The 18,678-nt window shown below is 39.4% G+C and overlaps 1 protein-coding gene across 2 annotated transcripts; it reads right to left on the reverse strand.

Annotated features, from left to right (window-relative positions):
• Window positions 1-639: 639 nt before the first annotated feature.
• Window positions 640-15,731, reverse strand: LOC119773864 (NACHT, LRR and PYD domains-containing protein 3-like). Of its 2 annotated transcripts, none has more exons than XM_038271048.1 (14): window positions 15,597-15,731; window positions 10,825-12,698; window positions 9,751-9,927; window positions 9,410-9,655; window positions 9,159-9,329; window positions 8,055-8,228; window positions 6,705-6,754; window positions 6,065-6,630; window positions 5,922-5,977; window positions 3,168-3,382; window positions 2,815-3,080; window positions 2,626-2,742; window positions 2,395-2,536; window positions 640-1,167 (listed from the first exon to the last, which is right to left on the reverse strand). In XM_038271048.1, the coding sequence occupies exons 2-14, from the start codon at window positions 12,630-12,632 to the stop codon at window positions 845-847; spliced, it is 4,311 nt and encodes a 1,436-aa protein (XP_038126976.1). In that variant the 5' UTR covers window positions 12,633-12,698; window positions 15,597-15,731; the 3' UTR covers window positions 640-844. The 2 variants fall into 2 exon arrangements, with proteins under 2 accessions (XP_038126976.1, XP_038126977.1); XM_038271049.1 differs by lacking the exon at window positions 15,597-15,731 and having other exon boundaries at window positions 10,825-12,201; window positions 12,308-12,434.
• Window positions 15,732-18,678: the final 2,947 nt, after the last annotated feature.

The raw sequence follows: 18,678 nt of genomic DNA on the forward strand, positions 1-18,678 counted from the left end.
TAGAATAGGTAACTCTAGTCAGTCAGAGTAGTTTCACCAGATGTGCTGTGGGGCGTCTCTGAAGTGTCCCATATAATCCCAGCCCTCGCTGCTTCTTTAACCTGCTCGGCTGTTCTCTTTGATGCTTTGCACACCAACTCCATGTCAAAGAACAGAGCTGATATTAGTGCAGGAAGTCAATTAATGAAGAGCAAAGTAGATTTGGTCAAGAATACAGTGCAGAGCAGACCACATTTTATAGACATTTCTAATACAATAACTTGATTTCTTAGTTAATCAACAGTCAAAACATGTATGGACCTTGAATTAAGCAAGCAATTGAAAACTAAATATTTCTACTCACTAAGATAGATCCAAAGAAGAAAAGGGTAGATGAGTAGATCAAGAAACACATTAGAATTGGCCAATTAACCGCTTCGTTGGTTTATTATTCTTTGTAAAGTTTAGAGATGAACTACTATATCATGTTGGATCTGATCACCAAGCAGTTTATTTTTAATTTTTATCCACTTAATGGAAATTTGGAAGAGGTGATATGCAGCCAGATCGGATGGCTCTCCCAGTCAAAACCTTTATAACCAAACCTGTTTCTAAATATAAACATGAACCCAGGTCTGATCATTTATGATTAGCAATACATTTCTTGTAATTGTCTTTATTATTTAATTCAGTTCCTTTATAACTATTGTTTAATTACTGCTTGACACTACAAAAAGGTTAATCTTCTTAAGAACAATGTAAAACAGACCAACCATTTTAATAATTATCTGTCAAACTAAAGATTAAACCGTTTTAAATCTCTCTGTATAAATGAGATCTTCTGGTCTCGGTCCGGTTTGGTCCGTCATAATAAGCCCAGCTCATTGCTCAGATACTGATCGTTGGAACATAACGCAGAGATCATTTTAGAGCTGGCCTCTGCTCCTTTCTTCCTCACGCTGTCGATGAGTTCTCTGGCTTTTTCTGATCTGGTTCTGGTTCTGATGTCCTCGGCCTCATCGTCTGTTATCACCCTGCAGTGCTGCAGCTCGTCCAGCAGTTTGTTCAGGACCGGATTAGACACCTGATAGATGAAGTCTGGCCGGACGGTTCTCAGCTTCTCATCCGCTGATAAACTTTCCCTGAGTCGAGGTCGCTTGTCCTCTGCAGAAGCAGGAGACACGGAAACTGGAGACAGAAACGTAGTGCATCAGGAAGCAGAAACAAAGCAATGCTCAGAGTTTCTAAATGTTACATGATGGATTAATAATGGAATATATTAGAAAATACACTTAAAGCCCCAAATATTACGGTTCCTTAAAAATGTTATGTGGTTTTTGTCTTTCTTTTCAAGTAAAATTCATTTATTATACAGATTCCGTAAATATTGAAGATGTTGTTTTAAAACCTTGATCTCTTGTTATTTGGATTTTTATCAAGATAATAAAAAAACAACATTTAGTGGTCAGAAAAATTTAATATTTTATGACCTTTCAAAGAGAAGCATCAGGCTTCCGGAATGTTCGTTTCTATGTCTTCTATATTTGCTTTGGGCTCCTTTCCATGCTGCATTAATAAAAAGGCCACCAGGCTGTGATTCTGCTGAGGTCCAATGGAAGCCATCAGATCATCTATAATTGGTCCTCAGTCCTGGCTTTGTGAGCTTTATGTTATCCCAGATTTCCATGTTGCTGGTGAACCTTTTCCTCCACAGCTTCCTTCCCCTCCAGTTTCTATTCCACAAAAGTCTTCTTTAGCAATGACATTTTATTTTTTACTCTCCATGTAAAGGTTGTTAGGGACTTTCTTCTGTACATCCCATCATTCAGCATTGTGAGTTAAACTGATCAGTTTAAGTTAAAATATGTTTTTTTATTCCTAAACTTTTGAAACATCTTTCTTGTTTTAAGGTCAGATAAATGATATTCTGACTTTTTCTCCTGACATCTGCAGTCCAGCACAGTTTCCAGCTCAGAAACACAAAGCTTTTCTATCACAGGTTTTCTGATCTCCTTTTAACAACAAATATGCCTTTAAGAACCACTTCTCCTTAAAATCATGGTAGTGCCCAGCAGAGGGCAGCATTCTCTATCAAATTTACTGTATATATAACATAATGAAAACACAGAGGAGTTCAGCTATTTTTAATTAAAACACAGAGGAGTTCAGCTATTTTTAATTTGTATTTAGTCAAAACAAAAGCATCATACAGACAGGTTTTTGTGTCTTTACATCTGTATCACCTTATTAATATGTTATAATTCCAACATATGCATAAAGTATATTTCTTTTATTTGTTATAATAGAAATAAATCATACAGCATATATTCTGAATCCCTGAGGTTTTTCTCCTGCCAGTAGATTAAAATTACAGCAGGCGAATCACTTAGCTAAGAACAGAGATGTTTTCTTTACCTGGGAGATGGAGGACATAGTCCCAGACCTTCTCCTCTTCAAGACTCCGAACCATCACAGTCACTTCCTCTGTGCTCGTTGGCAGCGTGATCTCAAACGTGGCGTGGTAATTCGGCCCATAGTTCTCAAAGAACTGAGCGGCCTGAAAAAATATAGAAATATCATTAATTAACTTCACATGAAATGAAATCTAAAGCTTCTCTGTGTGCAGATGCCAGGTCTGAAGCTCACTTTAGGTTGGATTGTAAAGCCGTCTGGGTCGCTATGGAGGCTGTACGTTTTGCTCTTGTGGAAGAAACTGAAGGACGGAGCCTGGATGAACTCGGAGTCTGTGTGATGCTCTTTCACCTTCAAATCAGAACCATTTGTTTAGAAATATACAGCTAAAGTCAGTTTAAAATTATTGGGGTAAAGTTTTACATCCTGCAGAGGAACGTTGCTCGGCAGCAGAATCACACTGAGGATGTTGAGAGGTCGATGCAGGTGTCTCAGGAACAGCAGAACTTGGCCCCGAATCGGCTTCATCAGGTGGGCTTTTATCTTTTTGATACGGTCCAATATGATGCCAAAGCCAGACAGGTGAGGGACTCTTACAGCCACGTGGGTTTCTGTGACCTTCAGCGGCTGAATGATGCTCATCCCATCATCAGTGACGTGGCCAACATAGAGGCAGTCAGACACCAGAGCTGGGAGACAGCAGAAGCAGAGCTCCATTTTGGAGAAACAGGAGGAATCTGATGCAGTTTATCAGAGTTAACTCAGAGATGGTTTACCTGGTTCTGGTTCACAGTGTGGCAGCTGCAGTTCACCGATGCAGTCCTGAGGGCACTGGATGCTGAACAGAGGTCCACCAGGCTGTTTATTAGATAGCTGCAGGAGCATGTCGTCCCAAATCTGAGTCCTGTACATCACTTCCCCTTTATGCGTCACTCTGAACACCAGACCAGTCAGAGAACATCGATACAGACCTGAGCCTGGAAACTGGAAGCTGAAACAGAAAAAGTGATTGTTGACAATATAAAAAAAAAAAAAAAAAAAAAAAGAGTTTCTCATCTTGCTTTCTGGACCCAGTGGACCCTATTGGTCAACTTGTATGGGGGTGTGTGCATGACGAAGATAACAAGCTAAACATGTGTGAGTCAAAACACATCATTTTCCAACATTTTGAAAGCCAATTTCTGCACATAATTACCAATCTGAGCGCACAATGAAACAAGGATGGTACAGCAAGTGCCAAAATGTACACCTTTCACTACACATTTGGTTAGAATCTCTTATAAAAAAACATAGTTTATAGCAACATTAAAAGAGCTCTTGTAAAATGCGTTCAGTTTTTTAATAAAAAGTTTGTTTTTTCCCCCCATCAAATAAAGCAGAACCTAGTCTAACAAATCTTTATCAAGTCAATCGACCGACTGATTCTTCCCTCACCCATACCTGATCATAAAGTCATTCATATCATTATCCCTTTAACACCTATTTCCAACATTTTCCTACTTGAAACTCAATAGCAGCATTCCTAAACACAAGGATGTTTTGTCATGATCTTGGCGCTGATGACTCCCGATCCCGGGGGAGCTTTTGCTGGGGGGTTTTGTCCGGGTGCAGGGTGGGGGGCCGGGCGCGAAGCAGGAACGAGATGGGTTGGTGTGGCGGTGCCAGCGCCCCCCTCCACCCCATCCGGATTTTAGGTTAACTTATTGGGTTATCCGATAATCCCGGGACCCACCACCGGTGTCGCTGGGTCTTTGGTACTGGTATTATTGGATGTGAGTGTTATGTGTGAATGTGTTGTCCGCCAAGTATGGAAGTATGGAAAGTCTCTCCTCCTCCCTTGGTCGGGGTCTGATTTCCTGGGCCGGCCCCTCCTTGGTGCCTTCGCTCTTGGGGTCACTTTGGATATCTGGGGTTTTGGGTCTCCCGGCCCTGGACTCAGTACTCTGGGGGGGCGCCTCTTCGGCTCTCCACAACCACTATTGAGCATTTTTTCTTTGGATAAACTTTACAGGCACAAGTGCACTCTCACAGATAACAATGGGAGCTTGGTTCCAGCTTTCTTAGAGATTCACTTCCATACAGAAAACCCATATTCTTCTCTTCAAGTAACACAGAGTACATGTCAGATTAAATAATACTACCTCAGCGATAGTATCTAGGTGTTACTTTATTGTATGTCTCCTACCATGCCTGTTGGTTGTGCTGTTGTTTTTACATCTCTTTGCAGGTGATGAAGCAGACTGAAAATGTTTTTTCATTATTTCTCTTTTATCTCCTCTTTCTCTCATATTTTCTCCTTTTTTTCTGATTTTCCTCTTCTGTTCTATTTACATTGCAGTGTCCATATAATCTGTAAAACTCCCTGCATAATTATAATAAAGCAATAAAAAAAAGAAGAAAGTTAAAGGTATAGGCTATAAGACAATCTGCAAGCAGCTTGACGTTCCTGTGACTGTAGTTGCACATTTCTATAAATGTAACATTTTTGGAAGTTTAGCCATCCTCCTTGGACATGGCAGCAGGAGGGGAATAAATTAATAAGATGGATAATAGGTATGGTAACAAAAGAGCCTTGAAAAACGTCTAAAAGGATTAAAGGTGAACTTCAAGCACAAGGACCATCAGAGTCAGACCATCATCTTAAGTTGTTTGAGTCAAATTGGACTCAATGGGAGATGACCAAGGAGGACCCCATTGTTGAAAAGAAAAAAAAAAACATTAGAATTTGCCAAAGTACATGTTGACAAACCATAAAGTTCCTCTGAGAAATTTCTGTGGATTGATGTGACAAAAAGAGTCCTTTTTGCCAAGGCACATAGGCCAATGTTCAGAGATAGAAAAATGAGGAATATAAAGAAAAGAAGACTGTCCCTATTGTGAAACATGGAGGAGGCTATGTTATGCTCTGGGGCTGCTTTGCATCATCTGGCACAGGGAGTCTGAATTTCTTCCAATATTCTAAAGAATATTAAGGGATTGTAGAGAGAATTATTTTATTATTTTAAGCAGCCAAGGCTGGCCAAGGGGAAAACATTGCAACTCCTCTGAAGTGGTCTTATCTGAAACCTAAATTAAATCCTGTTGAGCATCTTTGAATGCAGCTGAAAAAGGCTTTCTGTAAAAGGCAGCCTTCATACCTGAGAGAACTGGAGCATTTCGCTTACAAGGAATGAACATGCGGAGAGGTTAAGATGTCTTATTGACAGTCACAGGTATCAGTGGATTTACTGGGATTCAATTTATTTGTGTGATTTTGAGGGGTTTTCTATCACTAAATGATGGAGGAACACATGTCAGAATTATTCACTTTCTTGTCAGTCTTAGGAAAAGTGTGTAGACTTTTTCAAGTTTGTCCACTGAATAATTTTTTTTTCAAAAAGCATCTGATGTTATTTCATTTGTTCAATCAATTGAATCATAGCCCTCTGTATAAAAGGTTTGTAGGAAGCCTAAAATATTGATAAAACAATATTTTAAATTGTAGATCATTGAATTCATCAACAGATGCAGAAATGGATGTCTTACTGTACCTGTAAGAGATACCGATTCTCTCTCTGCTGACCTCAGGCGTGAAGCCCAATGGAACCTTGAACAGAAGACAGTCTATATGAGGAAACATCTCCATTATTCACAGCTTTAGTTTGGGTTCTACGTAACAACCAGAAAAACTCACATGATCCATTTCCAGCTTTTCAACAGCTGGCAGGGTAAGAGAACCTCCAAGAGTACTAAATACAGGGTAAACAGGCTCAGTAAAAGTTGAGTGGAACGTGTGAAGCAGAGTCCTTGTGTCATCAGAGAGCCAATAGAAACACAGAATGCCAGCAGTTGAGTCCAGAAATATGCCCAGTCTCATGGGTCGGGCCAGGAATGCTTTAACATCAATAAATGGGAGTGGAAGGAAGACAGCCTGATGTCTGTGTTGAAATGAGAAACCCCTTGATGAATAATTATAAAATAACCAGGTTTCATCACTCCTTAGTATTTCTGCGTCCCATCCTTTCCTCTTAACATTCTTAAAGGCAACACCAACGTTCACACCGCACGCTGTCCACTCCACCTCCCAGTAACAGCGTCCAGATAGAGCCTCTCTGCACAGCACTTGACCCCTGCATTCAAACCTGTCAGGATGATCAGGATAAGTTTGCTTCTCCTCTGTTAAAGTAACTTGTCTGCCACATTCAGACAGGATAAGGTGTTCATTGGCTGTATTGATGTCAAAGGTCAAATTACAGGCATCTAAGAAGTAAAAGAGCAGAGTTAAACAGATAAATAATGTCTGATAAGGACATGACATCTTTAAAAAAACTTACATTTGTTCAGAAGCTGTGGTCTGACCCAATGTTCTTCATTCTGATCCAGACTGAGAAAACAAAAGCAGGAAAAAGAATAAAAAATTGATAGTTTCAAACCTCAAATGATCGATGTTGGGAATCAATATAAGAAATATAAATCCAAAGTGAATATCTACCCCTCTCATCTTTGTATTAGTATTTTAAATTGTTTGTTTTTAATGACAAATAACATTTTAAAGCACAAGTAATGGATTGTCTAAATCCAGGCATTTTTTGTTTATATTTAAATCCAAAACAAAGAAAGGAAATTACTTCAGTTTTACCCTAAGAAAAGAAAAAACAGAAAGCAATTAACAAAAATATTAAACCATTGCCAAATGCTTTTAGAAGTTGGGTTTTGAATCAGTAATATATAAATAAACTGAATTAATGTCTTAATGTCAGATGGTATTTTAGAGGTTTTTTATGACTATTATTGGGATCCTGAGGCTTTGCCCACCAGAGGGCGCCTAGGATCCTCTTCTGTTTTCCGTTTTCTGTTAGGGACTGGGGTTACTGTTGGGATCTGGAGATTTACCACCTTTCTCCAGCAGAGTGCGCTGTGGGTCTCCTGGGCTGGAGCCTCCAGCACACCTGAAGCTCATCAGCCCATCAGGAGACCTTCCTACATAAGCAGCAGCCAAACCTTCCTTCGACGCCGCAGTGTTGACCAAGTTTGGTTAGCGAACCTGAGCCTCTGTTAATTTATAGAATCCTAGTAGACTCTAGAGAGGAACTAGATTCTAACCTGCCTCTGTCTTCTCTGCCCCATAGGAAACCTGATCGAAGTCTGAAGCTCTGTATGAGCTTTGTCTGGAAACCTGCCTGCCTGCCCAAGGAAGCCAAACCCGAAGACATCAGTCTGGATTCCCCCAACAGCTCTCAAGGAAGAGCTAGGAAACCAAGTCAAGGTCTGAAACTCACGAGTCAGAAGCTAGACGCTGCTGCCGCTGAGCTCCCTGCTGAATCTACAGTCTCTGGACCCAACCGGTTCCCCCCCTCTCTCAAAGGATCTGCCAGAACCTCAACTAGGTACATTCTGAATTAACACACTTGACAAGCCATCTCGCTGCCTGGCTAATCAAACTATCCATCTCTGCAGATGTCAGTGATTCCAGTCCCGGACCTGTACCAGAACCAGTTCATAATTACTCTATGTGTTTTTCAATAAACTCTGTTCAACTTTTGCTCAGCTTCCTGTGGTGTTCTGTATGTGGGTTCAGCCTCTTAAGCCTATCATGACAACTCTGTTATTTTGTGCAATATTCTGTTAAGTTGTCTCTATTTATAGTAACACCATCATTAGTGTAAAGACTACAGAAAACCAACTTAAGTATTTCCAGTCTGCATTTTGGATCTTTCAGTCTCTCAAGGAGCACCATCATTCCAGACTCTCCAGGGTAGTTATAGCTGAGGTCCAGCTCTCTTAGATGGGAAGGGTTGGACTTCAGAGCTGAAGCCAAAGAAGCACATCCTTCCGCTGTGATCCCACAGCATGCCAGTCTGTAGAAAAGAAAAGGCAAACACAAAAAAAATAGATTGAACTGCTTGTAAGCTACTTCTAGAATGTCTCTGGGAATCAAAGGCATCTGCATGCCAACAATGAAACCCTCTCATTAAGACTTTACTGCAATATCATCAAAATAACTCCTAGGATGATGGTAGTCAAAAAGGCAGTATGTACCACCCACAGTGCCACTTATTCACTAATTAATAGTTCAACTACATGGAAAAAACACAGTAATTTTAACATATTATCCAATAGCTGCTGATCTAACTAAAAATATCACATCTGCAATATTAGTCTGAAGTATTTGTAAACTTTGTTCATGTCTTACCCGCTAATACTGGAAGCATATTGACAGTGATTGGCCATGTTAAGGTTTGGCCACACTTCATTAGGATGCCTTCTCTATAACCTTGGATGCACTGCATCTATCCTCCTACCCGACTGATCAGTTGAACGCTCAGCTCCTCTTTTCACTCTAATGTTCAAAATGTGCTTGCAATCGGATCACAATTTCTAAATAAATTAACCCACACTAAGTAAGATTCTTAGTAAGATTCCACCCAAGGAGTCAATGAGGACCTGCTTTGATGCACATGGGACAGAACCTCTTTCACCACCCAATGTCATCCATCCTGTTATCTACCTGTACAAATTGCATCAAATGTTCATCAGAAAAAAAAAAGTTATCAGTAAGTTGGTCTCAGCTCAACAAAACCACCTCAGGGAAACTTTAAAGATGAACTGATTGTGTTTTTAGGAAGTTTCTTCCAGAGATAGTGTTATAAGATAGTGACCCAATTGATATTACACAGCAGTTTCTCAGTCTTATCAACCCACTCTAAAGTAATATTCCATGCAACATTATATGAGGAATATGGGAATATGGGAATTTATCACATAGTGATATGAAGTGTTATCTTTACCTGAGTGACTCCAGCTGACATTTTGAATTGCCTAGTCCAGCTGACAGTAGCTGCACCCCCAAATCCTGGATCTCATTGTAACTGAGATTGAGTTTCCTCAGCTGGCTGTTGGAGCTGAGAGCTGAAGCGAACACCTGACAACATCTGCTTCTCAAAAGACACTTCATCATACTGCAATAAGGAGAAGAATTATAAGCAGGATGTAAAAGAGAGAAAACTCTTGAAATGGCCTTTTCATTTCATTACTTTACCTAAATTCCTTCAGCTTGCAGAGAGGTCCAATCAAACCAGCACAAATTAGAGTCAATGGTGTTAGGTCATCAATGAAATCCTCATATTTCTCCTTCGTCTCATGTTTTGAATAATACTCAGAGTGATCTTGATTGTAGCTGTAAATACAGTTTGTCAAATCCAATGTTGTCAGGTTGGACAGTTTGGATTGAAGAATGGTGGCAAGTGTGTTACAACGCCTTAAGTCCAGTGAGAAACCAGACACCCTGTGAACAAACAAAATCATGTTAGCAAGCCGCAGGACTACTGACAAAGCAATGTTTTCAGATAGAATCAGACTGAATATTTTTACTTGACTGACCTCAAGGTTTGTAGTCTACATTGTGGACTTTCCAGCGCATAACAGAGATCATAAGGGAAATCCCCCCCAGTGTTATAAAGACCATGCAGACACAGCTCTTGTAAGCTTGAGTTGGCAGACTGAAGAACAGATAACACTATCTCCAGGTCAAATGTTCCCACATGTTCGCTCTTGAGCCTGTTATAAAAGCAACAATCACAGAGTAAATATGCCAAATAAAACCCATACTACATCCAAAAGCAGACTATATCCAATATTCAGGGTGCGTTCAGATGCCTTGGAGCAGAACTGCAATACAATTGATGCCACTGAGTCCTCTGACCACCAGCAGCTGCCCAAGTGGGTTAAGTCTTTTGACCAAGGACACATTTACTGAGACAGACTGAGTTGGACTTTGAACCTGCAGCCCACAAGCTAAGACACAAACATCCCCTGAACCACAGTCTGCCTGTATGATGGGTCAGTTTTACAGAGGGACCACCAACAGGATCCTGTCCCTGCTGTCCCTCTGTGGTATGTCTCAAGACCCTGGTTTGCATTAAAAATGCCACAAAGAAAACCTCTGAAGGCTTTCCATTCCAGGCATTCATAGAAACCTGCATCATCCACAAAGTTCTGAAGTCTATAGGTGACCCCACTCAACCATCTCTCAGCCTCATCAACTTGCTAACATCAGTAAGAAAGAGAAGAAACTTATAGGGCAGAAAAAGCAGGCTAAAGAACTGAGTAATTTATCAGTTCTCAGGTTTGCTCAAATGTGTCCCTGAACTCAAACTGCCCCTTCACTGAACCCAACCTCACAAATTCTGCAACTCTCTGCACCTACCGCTCTCTGTCAATCCACATGTATATGAAAGAATAGCATTTATAGACACTTTGGTTAAAAATATATATAAACAGGTCAGCCACTTCACCTACCTTCCTGCATTATGCTACATTATTGCCTATTTGTTTGTTGAGGACTGAGATTTTAATGTGCCTGTATTTCTGACATATATTGCAAAATCAAAAATGAAAAGCAACAGGAATTCTATTGCTGTTGTTTTATCATCTTTATAGTGTGTTTATACTCACACAGCCTTCCTGCAGTTCATTATTAGCCTCAGAAACCTCTCAGTTCCAAATGGTGGTGTGTAGCATCTTGTCAGATCGAGTTCTTCAATCACTTCACCAGACATCATTAGCAGGGTTGATAGAACGGTACAGTCAATAGGTGAGAGTCTTGCTCCTGATTTTAGGTACCTTCCAATATCATCCTGAAACTCGTTTTCTTTTAGTTCATATTTGCAAAGAAAAAGATTGATGCACCTCTCTGTTGGGATGCTTCCAGCATGAAATTTTCTTAGGTACATCTTTAGTCTCTCAGTGGTTTCTGTGCTGGCCTTTGTCTGGGGAAGCAACTGTTGCATCATTTCTTGATTTGTCTCTAATGAGAGTCCAAGGAAAAAACAGAGAAAAAGGTCAAACTGACCTTTTTCACTCTGCAGGGCTTTGTTCACAACAGTTTTCTGCAATTCAAAGAAGCTCAGATCTGTAGGGATGAAACCCAGGAAGGACCTCAGAGGTTCAAGGTTCTTTGTCTTGCAGCAGTTGAATGCGTAAACAGCTGCTAGAAACTCCTGGAAGCTCAAATGTACAAAGCTGAACATCTTTTTTTGGTACAGACCAAATTCTTGCTTCAGAATCTCTGAGCAAAACCCACAAAACCAAGAAGCTTCATCAGGATTGATGCCACACTCTATGAGGTCTTCTTCATAGAAGATGATGTTTCCTTTACACAGCTGTTCGAAGGCCAGTTTGGATAGATTGAACAGGAGGTTATCGTTCTTTGACTTGATCTTCTTTTGGGCTTTGTTCTTGGAACTCTTTGTCTCATATTTCCATGTTGTCCTTTTTGTTTGGATCAGAGCATAGCGGATGTACAACTCTGTCATTGTTGTGATGCTTTTGTCATCCCATCCCTTCCTAAACACCTCAGCAATGATCCAACAGAAAACTGGGATATGTCCCATTAAATGGAAACTTATCATCCCTTTCAGACATGAAAGCAGTCGCTCAGCCTCCTGGACAGAACTCAGTCTCTTTTGGAAGTAGTTGTTCTTCTCTTGGTCAGTGAATCCCTGTACTTCAGTGACCAGGTCAATGTGCTCTGGAGGAATCTGAGAAGCTGCAGCAGGTCTGGATGTAATCCAGAGCAAAGCATTGGGCATCAAATGACCTTTGATCAAGTTGATCAGCAGCAATTCAACCGATGTTTTTTCATTTATCTCTCTTACAATCATGGCTTCCTCAAAGTTCAGTAAAAACCTACTTTCATCTAAGCCATCAAGGATAAACAGCACCTTCTCATTAGTCAGATGTTTTGTATCTTTGAGTGGTTTCAGTTCAGGGTAGAAGTAAAGAAGAAGCTGCATCAGACTGTGTTCCCCGTCTTTAAGCAGGTTCAGCTCTCTGAAAGGAAGGATGAAGATGAAACCAATGTGCTGATTGGATTCTCCTTCTGCCCAGTGTAAAGAAAAGTTTTGGACAGCAAACGTTTTCCCAATCCCAGCGATACCTTTTGTCATCACTCTTTGGGTGGACTTGCTTTGTGTTGGTTGTTGCTGGGAAAACTTTTTTCCTGATTTAAAAATGTCCAGGCTGTTAATCTTTTCATAGCCTAACCCCAAATATGGTGACTCCTCATTAGGGAGCATAAAATGATGAAAAGTCTCATGTGGTTTGCAGCCATGTTGGTCAACCTGTTCGACAAAGAAGAGCTTTGTGTAAACATCTTTAAGTTTGGTCCGACTGTCTGTTCCCTCGTAAGTCCAGGTAAATTTCTTCCGAACATGCGCTTTAAGGTTAAGTTTAACACTGTCTACAAGTTTATTCTGTTCCATGTTTGCAGGTCGTTGCCTTCTTGGCTCTGTGTCAGATGTTCAACGAAATACACTTTTTTTTCTAACCTGCAAAAACAGACAAGACACATGAATGCATTAACAGACAAGAAAATACAAAGAAATAAAAAAAACAAAAAAAAACAAACGTAAATTCAGTTCCAATTCAAATGAATTTACTGCAAAGCAAAATATAAAATAAATAATAAGTAAAGGTAATATTCTTTTGGGATAATCCTATTGATAATGTGTGTCTGTTATACCCTAATAATAACTGCCTGTTATGTGTCAGAACTAATCTAATTACTTATCTAATTAGGACAATTCAAAAGTAATCTTCATTATGTACGTGTCAATGATTTGTTATTGGAATGAGAGTGGTGTCTTTGATCTAAGAACATAGAGTTATATTTTGATAAAGCTGGAGTCATAGATGTTTCCTCAACTGCAAACCTGTATGATGTAATTATGTAATAAATTAATGATGTGGCAGACTGGAGATGTATAAAACGCTTCTCTGTGATTCGAGGCCACTTCAATGAGAGGTGAGCCTGGGTGGCAAGAGCTGCCTTCTGTAACTAAGCAACTTCTCTGATCCGAGTAAGACCACCCCAAAGGTAAACCAGCAATGGGTCCCATCGGGGGGCAGGGCTCCCTTGGGGCCTTGGGGAGCCAGGCCCTTTGAAGCAGCTGCCAGGAGTAAGGCAGAAGAGATGTTCCCTCCACTTTTTACTGTCTTCCCTTTTTACTGTCCAAAACCAATGCTACACTACAATCTACCAACAGTCGTCGAGCACAGTGATGCCTCCAAAAATGTTTTATAACAGTGGCCAAATGGGCCACTAAAAATCTTGGGGTGGCACAATGAAACTAACCATAATATCAGGGTTTGAATCTAATATTGTGGTAAACCTACCTGTAAAAATCATAAAGACTTAAGTAAACAACTACTCATATCTTGGTTTGTTGTGTGATTTCTATTGTTACTTCACTGGCTGTTCATAATGGGATGAATGCTAAACTGATGCTGCTACAGTGGTGGCACCAGTGGCCAAGACTTGGGCCAAGTGTAAAACCACAGCTGAAGCTGAAGCCCACTTCCCTGAGTGTAGAAAACAGACACATATACACATAGAAGCCTTGTTGGTGCAGGTTTGCACGTCAACGTCACCGCCATATTTTATGTAGCAGAAAGTAGTTAACGTCTGTTTTAGTGAACATCGATCAGAGAAGATGCCTCGTTCCTGTGCTGCGTGGAAATATAGCAATGGTTTAACAGAAGAAAACAGGTCTGCTCGCATTTATATTTCATATATATAAATATACATAACATATATATACATATATATATATATATATATATATATATATATATATATATATATATATATATATATATATATATATATATATATATATATATATATATATATATATATATATATATATGTGTGTGTGTGTGTGTGTGTGTGTGTGTTATGAATATAAAATTTGGTTAGTTAGATCTAAACATTGTGTTCTTCATTAGTTCATAAATTGTATCACATGTGAACCTTTTAAGATCTGTTATAGACACATATTAGGAACAGACTTTTGGGGAGTGTTAAAGACATAAAATGACTAATATGAGGAAAGAAAAATTCCTAGGACAATCAAGTTAAAAATAAGACAAAACTGGTAATATTATGAAAAAAAACATCATATGAGTATTAGTATTAGTATATGAGTATTAGGGGGAACATTTCAAGAATAGTCATCATAGTTTGCTGAGCTATTTCAGTCCTGGAGTAACAAGTCAAGGTTAGATTGTTCTAATTAGTTTTACTCTTTACGGGAATAAAGTCAGAAGAATGAAGCCAAATGGATATGAAAATAAACTCATAATATTGAAAAAAAATAAGAATATCACGAATATAAAGTATATTCTAAGATTAAAGTCCCTCTTATACTGTTTAAGTGTCTAAGAGCAGATTTTCCACATTCAACATGGCGGACGCTTCGTCACATCAGCAGCATAGGCAGACCCAACAAGGCGTTTACGTATATAATGTCTATAGAGAGTCATTAGAGAGGCTCTAAGAGACAAAAACCTATTTTGTTATGTGGCTTTTAAAAGTGAGTTTTTTGTTTTAATTATATTTGAATGTCCCTTTTCCTTTTATATTCTTGTTAGTTCATGTTTTACAGTCTGCTGCTTTTTAAGCTCTTAATTTGAGCTGTGTCTGTTAATCTTTTATGCTATTTACTCACTATAAAATTTTTCACTCAGCCTGTTTCACCTGCAAGGCCACTCAATTCCCCTGCGTGAGGATGTTTGTAGACCTGACATAGCTTCTTCCCAAAACAAAACAGATTCTTTCTCAAGGTTTATTCATAACATGTTACTGTTTAACCAAAGTGTCTGTTAATTGTTTCCATTATTGTAATTAATGGGAAACAAACGCTACCCAGGTCAGAACAGGGCTGATTACCATGCAATAAGGGTTATATGATGAACTGTTCTCTCTTTGCAAAGATGAAAATAAAGTGCAGACTGAGTGAATAGTTGAATACTTTTTTTCCCATTACACTATTCTCTCATATAAAAAATCCACAATTAACTTTTTAATCTAATTTACAGTTAATAGACATATTCTGTTTAACCAGCACCATACTTCTATAATATGGATGTTATTGTTGCATCATCCCAAGCTGCACACTCACGTCTCCTTATAATAGCATAAAACGTGGTTGGGGAGTAGAGAGACAAGGAACTGTTTATATCACAGTGTCAGACTGTTAAGCTTTGTGTCAAAAGGGAATAAAATCTTTTTTAAAACATGTTTTAAAATGACAAAATGACTGAACTGAACCAAAGCTGAATATGAACATTTACAAACGTTTTCTTCAAAGGCAACAACTAAAAGACAACAGTAAGTTATTTGTCTTGACCCTGAATTAGAAAACAAAAACAGTTGAATTTCTCACCGGTGTCATTTCTTCATCCTTTTTATTTAGTTTTGAAGTAAGTCCAGCTTTTCACAGAAAGAGCTGAATTTACTGAGAGAAGCAGTTGTACTTTGTTACAGCAGCTCAAACTTCCTGTTTCCGTCTCTTTCCTGTTAAACTCTGACCTCACAGGCTGAGAGGGTGGAAATATTTACTGCTGTCTAGAGACTGGATGAAGAAGTGCAGCACCTTTATGATAAAGCACAAATCATTAGAATAAGGAATAAAATGGGTTCTGAATACTTGAACGCTTGAATTTGTGAAATTCTTGTTCAAGGCTAATTTATATATACATGTTTATAAGCATTTCAACAAACAGTTGGATTAGATTAGATTAGATTAGATTAGATTAGATTAGATTAGATGAGCTTTATTGATCTCACAGCAGAGAAATTCACTGGTCACATATTGGCATAGTAATTAAAGAAGGTGCAAACAAGGAGGGAAAGGTGCTTTAGGAATAAAAATAAATAAAATAAAAATAAATAAAAAGATGAAAAATAAGAAATAAAAAATACAAGGGAGTAACACAGAGATTTGAGGTGAAATATGTACAATCAGGATGGCTTATAAACAGGTGGATTGACTTTTACTTTAAAGTGTAGTAGGTAAGGAAAAACGGTGAGGTAGTGGTATGACTATTCTATTCACATATATTGCACAGTCATCATATTGCACAGAATATTGCACAGTCAATAGATAAAAAACTCTAATATACACTCACCGGCCACTTTATTAGGTACACCTGTCCAACTGCTCGTTAACACTTAATTTCTAAGCAGCCAATCACATGGCGGCAACTCAGTGCATTTAGGCATGTAGACATGGTCAAGACAATCTCCTGCAGTTCAAACCGAGCATCAGTATGGGGAAGAAAGGTGATTTGAGTGACTTTGAACGTGGCATGATCGTTGGTGCCAGAAGGGCTTGTCTGAGCATTTCAGAAACTGCTGATCTACTGGGATTTTCACGCACAACCATCTCTAGGGTTTACAGAGAATGGTCCGAAAAAGAAAAAACATCCAGTGAGCGGCAGTTCTGTGGGCGGAGGAGAATGGCCAGACTGGTTTGAGCTGATAGAAGAGCAACAGTGACTCAAATAACCACCCGTTACAACCAAGGTGGGCAGAAGAGCATCTCTGAACGCACAGTACGTCGAACTTTGAGGCAGATGGGCTACAGCAGCAGAAGACCACACCGGGTGCCACTCCTTTCAGCTAAGAACAGGAAACTGAGGCTACAATTTGCACAAGCTCATGGAAATTGGACAATAGAAGATTGGAAAAACGTTGCCTGGTCTGATGAGTCTCGATTTCTGCTGCGACATTCGGATGGTAGGGTCAGAATTTGGCGTCTACAACATGAAAGCATGGATCCATCCTGCCTTGTATCAACGGTTCAGGCTGGTGGTGGTGGTGTCATGGTGTGGGGAATATTTTCTTGGCACTCTTTGGGCCCCTTGGTACCAATTGAGCATCGTTGCAACGCCACAGCCTACCTGAGTATTGTTGCTGACCATGTCCATCCCTTTATGACCACAATGTACCCAACTTCTGATGGCTATTTTCAGCAGGATAATGCGCCATGTCATAAAGCTTGAATCATCTCAGACTGGTTTCTTGAACATGACAATGAGTTCACTGTACTCAAATGGCCTCCACAGTCACCAGATCTCAATCCAATAGAGCATCTTTGGGATGTGGTGGAACGGGAGATTCGCATCATGGATGTGCAGCCGACAAATCTGCGGCAACTGTGTGATGCCATCATGTCAATATGGACCAAACTCCCTGAGGAATGCTTCCAGCACCTTGTTGAATCTATGCCACCAAGAATTGAGGCAGTTCTGAAGGCAAAAGGGGGTCCAACCCGTTACTAGCATGGGGTACCTAATAAAGTGGCCGGTGAGTGTAGTTGCACAGTGGTTTGAATTAGATCTCAAAAAGCATTGTTACATTACAATCTAGAATATCTGCATATACTTAGAACATCAACCTGGATTTGAACTGCTCTTTCACAGCTACAGCACACATCATCATCGTCTCTCTCTTCCACACATGCGTCTCATTCTGTACCATATCACCTTCCTCAGCACACTGTCATGAACTTTATGGGAACTTCACACAGTGCAGTTCCCTCCAACCCTCTCTGTAGTTTTCCATCAACATCCTTGTTTCAAAATACTGTATACATATTTAATGCTGCTTCCACTTCTCTTTCCCACAACTTCATAGCATGAATCTGTTTTATTGCTTTATAGATGTTCCAACTCTGCACATCTCCCTGGCCTTTGAAAAATGGTGCCAGCACACCTCTCCATTCTCCAGACATGTTTTTGCTCTTTAATATCTATTAAAGAGTCTAGTTAGGACTCCACAACTGTACTACTGTCTGTCCAGTCTCCACATGTCATCATGAACTACTGCTTCTCTCTTCCTCCTTTTCACTGTCTTCCTTACTTTATATTTCCTCATTTTTGCTACTTCCTCAACCACAAAGATCACTTTTTCTGCTCTTATTCTCCATTCAAACCTTTCTCTGTTTTTCTCTCACACCTGTTGGATCTATTTGTGTTCAAATACTCCAGGCATATTAATAGGTTCATATACTGTCAGAGTACTGAAGAAATAAACATAATTATCCTAGATAGAGGAAAGGTGGAGCTTTAACAGTCAAAAATCATAGAACATTGTCAAAAGAATTTTCAATCCACTTTATGTTTTTTATTGAAAACAATGCAGTTTCAATGTCAGGTACAATTTTTAACATAATAAAAAAAAGAAAAACAAGCAACACGCAAACCTAAACAGAATCAGTGAAGCATGAAGAGTTTCAATTCAATTTTCAATTCAGTTTATTTAATTAGCGCCAATTCACAACACATGTCATCTCAAGGCACTTTACAGTTCAACCAGATCATCCAGTCAATTGACTGTATTACACTCTGTGTTTGTTTAGCATGATGGGGAATTCACAGAATGCTTACAGTAACTTACTATGGCATCACAGACTTGGCCTGGCCAGACACACTGACTGACAGGGCGATAAGACTCAGTACTCT

The sequence above is a fragment of the Cyprinodon tularosa genome, unplaced genomic scaffold, assembly GCF_016077235.1.
Source record: "Cyprinodon tularosa strain WSP-4 unplaced genomic scaffold, ASM1607723v1 ctg79, whole genome shotgun sequence".
NCBI lineage: Eukaryota > Metazoa > Chordata > Actinopteri > Cyprinodontiformes > Cyprinodontidae > Cyprinodon > Cyprinodon tularosa.